At 34.5% G+C, this 11100-nt stretch overlaps 1 protein-coding gene across 1 annotated transcript; it reads right to left on the minus strand.

The window, feature by feature from the left end:
• Nucleotides 1–8546: 8546 nt before the first annotated feature.
• On the minus strand, nt 8547–9470 carry LOC145010558 (uncharacterized). Its single transcript, XM_078969082.1, has 3 exons — nt 9236–9470; nt 9078–9153; nt 8547–8988 (listed from the first exon to the last, which is right to left on the minus strand). The coding sequence occupies exons 1-3, from the start codon at nt 9468–9470 to the stop codon at nt 8547–8549; spliced, it is 753 nt and encodes a 250-aa protein (XP_078825208.1).
• Nucleotides 9471–11100: the final 1630 nt, after the last annotated feature.

Here is an 11100-nt window from a genome sequence, read left to right on the forward strand (position 1 = left end):
GCTTCCGATAGGTTTCGCTCAATTTCGCTTCCTGAACCACCTTCGCCTTCGGTTCCAGTCTTCTAAGGACTGAACCTGACCACTTTCGCCCCCTCCCCCCCCCCCCCCCAACCCCCATGCGAGAAGCCTCGCAGAAAGGCCATTTCCTCCCGTTTTTCGACTACGACTTCGTTTTAGGACCGTTTTTCATCATTTTAACGCGGGATTTTTACCCAAAACTTTATTTTAACAATTAAAGCCTCAAATTTCATTAATCCGCATGTTTTCAGTGCCAATCATATCCAAGATTTAGTGGTTGAAGTACAAGGGGGTGGAAGGTTGACTTTTCTTTGATTTATGACACAAGCAACCACCCATACCCACTCTATGACCAACCCACACCCCTCCCCACCATACCTAGTCACTTCCTTGTACTTTTCCATGAATCTCCAGCCATTCCCACGTCCTAAGAGCTGGAAAACTCACCCACTCTCCTCATTCTCACTCATTTATCTCATTTCCACCCAAAGAGCAAACACTTTTCTCTCAACTTCTCTCTTTCAATTCTAAGATTTCCAAGGCTTTCTCCAAGACTTTTCTTCTTCATTTGGTAAGTATCATCATCTTTCATATGATTATTACTCTTCATTTTAACTCAAATCATAGATTCTTTACACAAACTCCATCATATTCGGGTTAGATTCTCGAATCTTTAAGGAATTTTCCTAAGTGTTATTGGGTAGAACACTCCTTTTCTTCAACATCCATCCACTAAGAACACATAAGGTGAGTTCATAAGCCTACATTTTCATGTTTTCTTAAGTTTTAAGAAGGGGGGGGGGGATACAAGTTAAATCACCAAGAACAAAACTAAACTTCTCCAACAACTTTCATCAGGAAAGTTCAACTCTAAACACGGACAATTTTGGGCACCTTAAACATTTTTGTTTCCAAAACTGTACACGGTGAAAGTAGTTCAAGTTGTTAGATTTAAAATTACTACTTGCACATCTTCATATGATTTTTCTACAATTTATGGTGATTTTTACAAAACTACCTATCATTTTAAGAACACATCCGGACCAGTCTGTGATTATGGGATTTTTCACTCATGAGAAAATTTATGGACAAACTAGACACATTTTCCAAACTCCCAGACTTTACGGATTCTTATTTGGACCTTTAATGATTTTTCTATAAATTTTCTAAGAAAGGAAATAGAAATGCTATTACTAGAAAAAATGCTATCATTTCATTTACACCTTGTAACTTGTTGGGCAAGGTGAGTATCATTAGGTAATTATATGTTATTATCATATATGTCATTTTCTCTTACTATTAGACATACATCAGTTATCAAATGGATTTGTTTTGTTATATTAAGCATGTTAAATGACAAATGGTTATGAACAAATTTGCATCCATTACATAAAAACTGTTGGTAAACTATGATAAGTATAGTTTGTGTACACTCCTACTACCCTTGTTTTGATAAACTATAATAGGTAAAGTTTATGATACATTTACATAATAAACTCATTACTAAAGGGTACATTTATACAAAATGGGTTTTCATTACATTACACGTAAATTCGTTAATGAGTTTTGTGAGACATTCGCTTCACTTTACAAATAAGTCTTGTATTGTAAACAGAGTATCCTCGAGGGAGAGCATGATAGTTGTATATAGATCTATATTGGGTCTGACAAACCCACATCTTAGTTGCATGCAACAGCTAGATCGGCAGGTCTGGGATGACAAATGTCATAACATTTCCGACGCCTGAAGAACATCGTTTCAGGCAATCTAGGTCATAGCATGGTTATAATAACTCACATTAAGTATTAACAAACATAGGATTTACGGGGATTTCATTTAAATCAAACGAGTTTATGTCGATTTAAACTTGCATTATTTACTATAAGTAAGGAATGTTACTTATACATTTTGGTCCTGGGTTTTAAGACTACATTTTATGTATTAAGGAAAATATTGGATTTTCTGGAACGAACACTACTTTTACAAAAAAAGGTTTTCATAACTACATACAAATGCTTATAAACCCACCAACCTTTGTGTTGACACTTTTTCAAAACAACTTGTATTCTCAGGAAATCACTTAACAGGTAACCAAGTGCTTTTGAGGATGGGACGCTAAGGCGTCAAACATTTCATTTTTGTCAACATAATGTAATTGATTTGGAAACATGTAAACTCATACAATGATGTAACTCTTTCAATTATATTTATGTTGGTTGTGTTTACTTTAATCATTATTGCAATTTTTGTTATGATACTATACATGAAGTCCTCCACCCCCGGACGTTTTCCGCCATCCTTGGTTTGGGGGTGTGACAGTTTGCCATGCTCTAGAGGAAGGGCAGGATTGGAGGGCGTTTATGGTTGGTATTGCTAAATACCCCAACTTTATGGTTGTTTGGTGGGATGTCGATACGGTAAACTAAATTTTATTTTTTTGAAAATATTATCGTTAATGTCGTTATGTTTTTGTATATTTATTTGTAAACAAAATTTATTTATTTATTATCCTTATACAGGTCCTATTTCTGATTCATTCAGCCCCTAATCACTGGTTATTTGGGGAACTACGATTGGCGAATATGGAAGTCCATATTTATGATTGTCTCGGTAGAGGGGCTTATGAAAAATTCAACTCTAATGGAACCTTTACCAAATTTTGAAGCTCGGGTGGCAGATAATTTAGACAAGATTAACTATTGGGCCCGGAGGAACATCCCAATGATTCCATTGAATATGCAATTCATGTTCGAAACAAATGTTCCCAAAAAAGTAGTCATTTGGGAGATTGCGGTGTTTTTGTTTGTATGTTTATGGAACAATTAGTTTTAGGCCAACCAATACGTGAACTTATTGACCCAAGGAACGCAACTTTAGAGTTTCGCCAACAGATGGCAAATTTTTTTTGGGGGTTGAGTCTTGGTCCTATTTAGTTGGATTATATATTTGTATATGTAATTGTATGTTGCATTTAATGACCTATCAATAACTTCAATACTTACAACATAAGAATGACACCGCCATTTGTTTTAAAGTAACAAGTACCCTGCTCTAAACATAACAAAAAATACAACAATTTATTGATGTAACAACTTGAAACTATGAAAACAATACTAAAAAGCTTACAACTTGTAAACAATAATTGCCAAAAACAACACCCAACTACAAGCCAAGGCTATCTTTAACTTCTTATTTTTTGATTGAAAGAGCTTGTTACTGTTATCTATTTTAGCTATTACGATAGATGATTGGTCCTTCTCTTCATCAACTTAACTGATAAACTCGTATTTTAGTCCCTGTAAATTTAAACATTAACAATAAGAATTGTTGCCATATAATGATTAGGGTGTAAATATGAATGAAGTTAAGTACATGATACCATATATGGGAAAGCGTAAAATAATCTTCCTGGGTTTTTAGGTGTACCCGAAATCCTGATGACACGTTCACCTCCTCAATTATAGTATGCCATTCACCCTTTTATTCTATCTAATATGAGTTACTTTCACAGATAAATTTCATGGAGTTACTTTACACCCATTTATAGAAGAAATTTTGTGTGACTATGAAATTAATTGGTTTGACTACGAATCTAAAAACTTGAACTATGAACTGCATACAAGTACATTGTCTTGTCTTGTCGGTCAGTGATGTTTGACTATGAAATTAACTAGTTTGACTACGAATCTAAAAAGTTGAACTATGAACTGCATACAAGTACATTGTCTTGTCTTGTCGGTCAGTGATGTTTGACTATGAAATGAACTGGTTTGACTATGAAATTAAAAAGTTGAACTATGAAATATGAATTACAGAGAAACACCAATTTGTGTGATGATTATAATACACTTTCATTGCTTGTGAAGATGAGTACTTACACCGAAAGAAGCTTTTTTAAGCTACCAATATTCTTGCATAATCTATAAAGAACAAATCCTAATACCTTCACAGTCATCAAGAAAACGGATACCAACCGCTTTCAATTTTGTTTTGTGGCTTTAGGTTGCATGGAATAACATATTTGTTTTATTGACTTAATTAATATTTCTTGCTAATGTATCTCGTGTACTCTTTACTTATCACTAATTTATGTTTGTTTTTTATGCAGATTTGTACGCTCCTTAGGTGCATGATACCGTTAATATATGTGGGTTATTTACCCCTTCTTGGGAGCTATCTAACAACAATGTACTTCGCAGTGGCTTTGTATGGAAATCATGAACCCCTACTCTTAGCAATTGGTTCGGGAACCTTAGAGTGTGAAGAATCATGGAGATGGTTCATGATGAGGTTAAAAGAGTGTTTAGGTGAGGATACAGAGTTGGTTTCATAAGCAACCTATATGATAAAATAGACTTTGGTGTTCAGAGTGCCTACCCAGATTCGTATCATGGATATAGTCCTAAAGATATAGCTCGAAAAATACGTGAGTCTGTTGGACATAACGATACGGAATTCGAATCGTTGTTTTGGAAGTCATCCAATGCATATAGTGTTCATGATTTTTACTTGTGTCTAGAAAGGTTGCCAAGTGCATGTAGGAAACCAGCTTTCTGCAACTTGCTTAGGAGTCCTATTTTCTGGCTTGACGATATAGCAATTTGAAAATGGACACGATCATTTTTCCCAAATGTAGGTTACAATGTTAAATCGATTGATATCCCTGAAATGTTGCAAATTATATCCACGTCCAAACATGAGTTTCCTATAACAACAATAATTGAGTTAATCAATACGTCGATACAATCAAAGTATGCTAAACGAGCTGAAGTGGCGGGTAAGGGGGATTGTTATATTTAGTTTTTTTCTTGTGTTATTATTTTTCTAAAATTATCAAATTTTTCAGGGAGGTTGTATAATGGGTTGACCCCTTATGTTGAGAGTAAGCTTTAAAAACATGTCAACAAGTCTTATAATTGGATGGCAAGACGTTTGTATGGGGATACATTTGAAGTCGATAACAATTTTGCCACCAGCAAAGTACAACTTGAACGTAGGGTATGTAGTTGTGGGAAATGGAAAAAAAGCAGTATACCATGTGGCCATGCTATAGCATCTCTTAGAACCCGTACGTCTGAAGCCATTCACGAAATCGTTTATTACAAGTTCACTGCTTTCGTGTATCGACTTGCATTTGGATCTGAGTTGGTGAATTCTATACCATCACATGTGCACAGAGAACTACCAAATGAAACGGTGGTCCTGTTACCTCCCTAAAAGATGTAGTTATTTATGTACCCCGTATGCATTTTTAATATGTCATATTATGTATTATTTATTCATCTACCCCATTTGCATTTAATATCTCGTATTATGTATTAGTTCTTCATGTACCCCGTTTGCATTTTATGTCGTATTATGTATTAGTTATTCATGTACCCCGTTTGCATTTTATGTCGTATTATGTATTAGTTATTTATGTACATGTTTTGTTAATTCTTTTTTAATTGCAATTGAGGAAACAACAAACATTAAAAGTAAGGGACATTTATTAACTAGTCACAGAACACACGTACAACAACAAGCAACTTAACTAACGAAATACACTTAACTCAACCAACATGCATATTAAAATTGAGGGAAATTCTTTAAAAGATTCCATGCATATGAGTGGGTAAACTCGCTACCATCATATTCAAAACGGTATAGTTCCAAAGCCACCTGTCGCAGAATGTCTTCATCCGTATTTGCGTGTTCATTATCCAACGCGTGATAAATACATTGAAATTGCTTCACCTTTATTTTCAAACCCAGAAACTTCACTTTGACATCTCTTCTTCTTCGATATTGAGTACGCCCCATTAAATGGTGAAACAAATGACAGACACGAGGCCAAAATGATCCAGCGCAAACTTGTGGCGGACCCGGTGGAAAATCCTTCTCTACAGTTACAATCCAAGCTTGAACCAAAGCGACCTCCTCTTGGTTTCTCCATATATGTGGTATAGGTGAGTCCATACTTGCAAGGGGAAATGTAATGCGATACAATTAAAATGGATATTAACAACTATTTATAGCGACTCTTTATTTTCCCGGTGCAATGGTTTGTCAACTCAAGTAGTAGTGTATTGTGTTGTCATTCGATGGAATGACTTGTCAACTCGAACAGTGATTTGTTATGTTCTCAGTTAGTACACTGTATTCGTCAGTTAAACTGGACTATGAATTGTCGACAAATTAGAAGATTGGACTGCGATATTGTGTATAAACTACTATAAATTGACATTAAGTTAATTAAACAGTTTACAAAACGATCTTACAGTTATTCATATATTATTTTTGAAATTTTACTCTCTTTGTTTCACTAAAAATGAGTTCTATCCATGGAGCAATGAGGAGTTCTTGGTTCTTACACTTGCATATATCCATGTGTACGAGACTAGCAAGTTGAACGATCCTATGTTTTGGACTCGTTTAACCAATATCTTTAATGCTGAAAACCGAATGACTACAACAAACGATCCTGACGAACTGGACATCTTAGCAAGATGGTACGAAATGAAAACGAAAGTTCTATTATTCAACGATCTTTATACCAAAATTGACGACACCCGTTTAAATGCTACTGAGGAGGTCATCTTGGAAGCTTCTAAGGAGGAATACAAGTCATTAAGTGACGGGTTGGAATTCCAGTTTGAAGCCCCTTGGAATATTTCGAAATATATCCCATTTATTTAAAATCTATTTCAATTTATTAGGTGAGTACTAGGTTGTTTTCATGTATTACGTATGTTTTGGATGCATCTCCTATGTTTGATTTTAATTAATAAATGTTCATTGCATTAGTTTTCACAATACATTAGAATACATTAATAACAACAATTCCATGAACCATTACAAACATTACAACAATTACATGAAAAACAATGATTTAAACTTCAACTATTAAACTAACAACTATAACATGAAACATTAAACTTATGACATTACTACAAACAAAGCATTAAAATAAAAGCCAAGTCCATGGGTTATTATTAACGGAAAATAGAGCGGTCTACATGAAATACTGATTATTTTTAAAAACCTTCCAAACTTCCTCATATTCGAAGTCTCTACCAGCACGCTCACAGATGTAAAAATCTATTACAACTTCCAAGAACTCTTCTTCGTCCCGACAACGAAGTTTGGTACTTTTCGCATAATTACACGCTCGATTGAACCATGTCACTTCTTCCTTTACAACCTTCCATTTAGTAACAACATCTTATTGTTGTTGTTGTTGCCCTTCTCCCATCTCATGGTTGAACAAAGATGTTATGCAAGTCCATTCATCACCTACTAGGCATTGCGGGGGAGCAAGTAACGATACACCATCCTTAACACTTAGCCAACATTGTGTTAGAACCAACACCTCGTTTGTCATCCATGGCCATTCAGAATTGGAACCAGGTACTTCATTCAAAGAACTTGCTGCATTCGATGACATTTCTAAATATGGGAGTTGGTTTCGTTTAGGTGATTTGGTTGTTTGGTTTTTAGATCTTAAACATCTATTTATATTAATAAATACAGGACTATGAATTACAACTTTGACTACGATTTGGTTACATTTGGAGTACGAATTGCAGGTTACTGTAGTGACTTATCATGCCAACCAGTCAATTATGTTTTGTCACTTAAGAGTTTGACTATGAATTGCAGGTTACTACAGTGACTTATCATGTCAAATAGTCATTTACGTCTTGTCACTTTTCAAAGTTTGACTATGATTTGCAGGCTACTGTAATGACTTGTCATTAATGTCTAATCATTTCAAAGTTGGACTATGAATTAGAACTCTGACTACGAAATGGTAGCATTTAGACTAGTATGTATAAATACCACTTATAGCACCAATTTATTATAATGTCGACTTTATTATGAGTTCCTCACACAAATTCGAAGTTTGCTCATGCAACGAAGTAGATTGCTACTTTTGTGATTCAGTCGACCCTTTTTTTTACACCCTCTTTAGCCGAGCCATATATGTCAGATGAAAATTTTGAAGAATTGAAGAAGGTTGAAGAACAACAAGAAGAGGACAAAGTGTCATCCCGACTTCTCACTCAACGTGGTAATGATATTGCATCGAAATGCAAACAAGCTTAAGAATGGATAGACCTCAATAAAAACAAAATCAAAGAGCATGAAGAATGGATAAATAAGACTATGAAGGCAATCAAAACGATTGAAAAATGGCTTGTTGAGAAGGACGAGTAGTTGATACACATTATGGTGCAAAAGGATCGTTTGGAAGACAAAATGAATATTAGGGATGACTATATAACAATCGAGAAAGAGAAGTACCAATTGCAGTTCCCTGAGTTTAAAAATTAGTTACAAAATTGTTGTAATATTATCATTATACACCTTTGGTTGCAAAAGGATCGTTTGTTGTTTTTTTGAATTAACATCTTGTAATTGTTATAATCTGAAAACTAAATTTTATAATATAAACTAAACTAAAATATGAAAGCATAGCAATGTCTTGTAATATTTAATAAAAAAATTACAATACATAATAACTTAACAACTCTTCATTTCAAGATTATTTTATATCAAAATCAGCGTCATAGGTTTGTGAGCAACTCGCTGAACCACCAATTTTAAATGCCGTTTCTGTAGTAGAAATTGTGTGACGTGCTCCACTACCGATTGCCCTTCCAGTATAGTTGTTTCTCGTGTGTCCTAGTTGACCACATGTACAACACTCTTTTCTAATTGGACCCTCGCCTTGGGATGGAATGCGGTCTATGTTTCTTGGCCTTCCTAGATGATGTTTATCCATTATAGGTGGCTTAACAATCATCAAATCATTGGGGATATCCCATTCGGATGGCTTTGGCAAAGGGTTTATTGATTCCTCATATGTTTTCCTTAGTGTTTCGGTGAAGTAAGAATTTAACGCATATCTCGAGCAGTCTTGGTAATTGTTCACTGTTAAACATCTTATGACATGACCACAAGGTATCCTATCAAGTTGCCAATGCCTACATGTATATGTCATATGTTGGAAATCAACAATCATGTTTTGTGCCCCCTTTTTGACCTCGCATTTCGTATTTGAGATCATGTGAACATCCCACTTACTAAAACTTTTTTGTTTTCTTTTACAATTTCATCAGCCCAAGGGGTGAGTGTTGTTGTTGCTTCTGCTAAAAAAACAGGCAATATGTAGAAGTTAAGATCAATAACATTAAATTAATAAAACGTTAATATTAAAAATTAACTTAATACCTGAAAAGTTACGTCTTTGAAACCACCACTGTTGCACTGTTGCACGAAAAAAATCAATCAACATAAGTATCGACACCTTACGTGTGTGTCTAGATAATGCATTTATAGACTCTGCACTGTTGGACGACATAAGATTGTATCGGCTCCCTCTAAAATGTGCAATTGACCAAGTTTCTGGATTTATACTTTTTAAGTACTCCCATACTGGTTCTTTTGTCTTTTTCATAACATCCATGGAAGCGTCAAAAGCATCAACTGTGTACGCCCTACAAGCCTCCCAAAGAATTCCTTTAACTGTGTTACTCTTCCCAAATCTATATACTATGTTGAAATACAAATGGACACCACATATTCCGTGATGAGTGTGAGGAAAATGTTGGCAATGGATGTTGCTATAAATGGAGACCTATCGGATATAATTGTAAGCTCCTACATATTGCCTATGCAATCACATAGTTTTTGAAAAAAACCATGTCCAAGAATCTGTACACTCATTTTTGCATATACCATATGCAACCGGTAATATTTGGTTTTGTCCGTCATTAGTAACTGCAAGTAACATGGTACCTTTGAACTTGCCCTTTAGATGGGCTCCATTTACTACAAGGGTCGGTTTACAAAATTTGACAAAAGTGCGTACCTACAATACATTGTATATCTATTCAAATACACCAAAATAAAAATGAAAAAACTAATAATATATTAAAATACTAACCGAGCAACCAAGTGCGAGGTTCAAAAACTCAAAGCGATCATCACCATGTGTTTTAATACGTGTCACCGTACCCGGATTATGTTTGACCAAATTGTGACAATAAGCTGGAAGTTTGGTAAAAGAATCATCTTTCGTACCCCTTAACAACAACAATACATATTGTTTCACACACCATGCCTGCTGGTATGAGATATTGATATTCAATTGAGCATTCATATCATTAATAATATCTTATCCCCAATAAACTCTACTATAATCTTCAGCCAAAACATCAACAAGATATTCACCCAAAACATATTTGTTTGCTTATCGATTATTAGGTTGCAAAATTGTTGAAGCACATGTGTGTACATCAACATATTTATTCACTTGAAAAAGTCCATCATAATTTTTAATTGCTTTTGCTCTTAGTAACCAAGAGCAATTTTTCGAAACACACACAACCTCATACCTTGATTTGGTGGATCTACTTGTCCTCGTCTGAAAACCTTCTTGAAGATATTTTTTTTACCAATACATCGCTTGAAAAGTTCTTTGTTCTTAAATATACTCTCACATTCAATCTTTTGAAGATTGATGTCTACCATATGTGTTGGGATATCTTCATTAATATCAACTGGGCATTGATGTGCACAAAAGTACCCACTAATTTTAATATTTATAACCTAACAAACTTAGACTATCTATGCACTTATAGGCAGTGTACCTAGTCAGATTACAGTATAGCTTAGGTAAGTCGGGTGTCGATCACAGGGAACGGTGGATTAATTTAATATATTTAATTATAGGTTATATGTCACACGAAAAGAATACTTTAATAAATCTCAAACTAATAATTAATTAACCATTCTCGATAAACTGACAGGAAAAACAAATCTCTTTAGGTACTTTGGTTTAGACAAATTCCACCTTGAAAACATAGACAATTGCATGCACAAATTCATTTATTCAAGTTCACCGATTCCTAAATTGATTAGATTCATGTTCACTATAACTAATCCTTTAGCAAACAAGTTAATTCAAACAATGATCAATTGATTAAACTAACATGCTTCCTAGTGTTCAGTTCGTATCAAGCAAGACTTGTAAACTTAGTTAAATTAAACATTTAATTAACCTCTTGTTGATGGTCATCAAACAAGGCTCACAC

This window comes from Lactuca saligna, chromosome 8 (genome assembly GCF_052625555.1).
Source record: "Lactuca saligna cultivar CGN05327 chromosome 8, ASM5262555v1, whole genome shotgun sequence".
Lineage (NCBI taxonomy): Eukaryota > Viridiplantae > Streptophyta > Magnoliopsida > Asterales > Asteraceae > Lactuca > Lactuca saligna.

Excerpts from the sequence above, each read along its gene's own strand:
- LOC145010558 (XM_078969082.1), bottom strand. The coding sequence starts at position 9,470 with ATGGATGTTATGAAAAAGACAAAAGAACCAGTATGGGAGTACTTAAAA. Across the intron at positions 9,154-9,235 it reads TCAAAGACGTAACTTTTCAG|CAGAAGCAACAACAACACTC; the intron begins GTATTAAGTTAA and ends CTGTTTTTTTAG. Across the intron at positions 8,989-9,077 it reads AAAGTTTTAGTAAGTGGGAT|GCATTGGCAACTTGATAGGA; the intron begins GTTCACATGATC and ends ATATACATGTAG.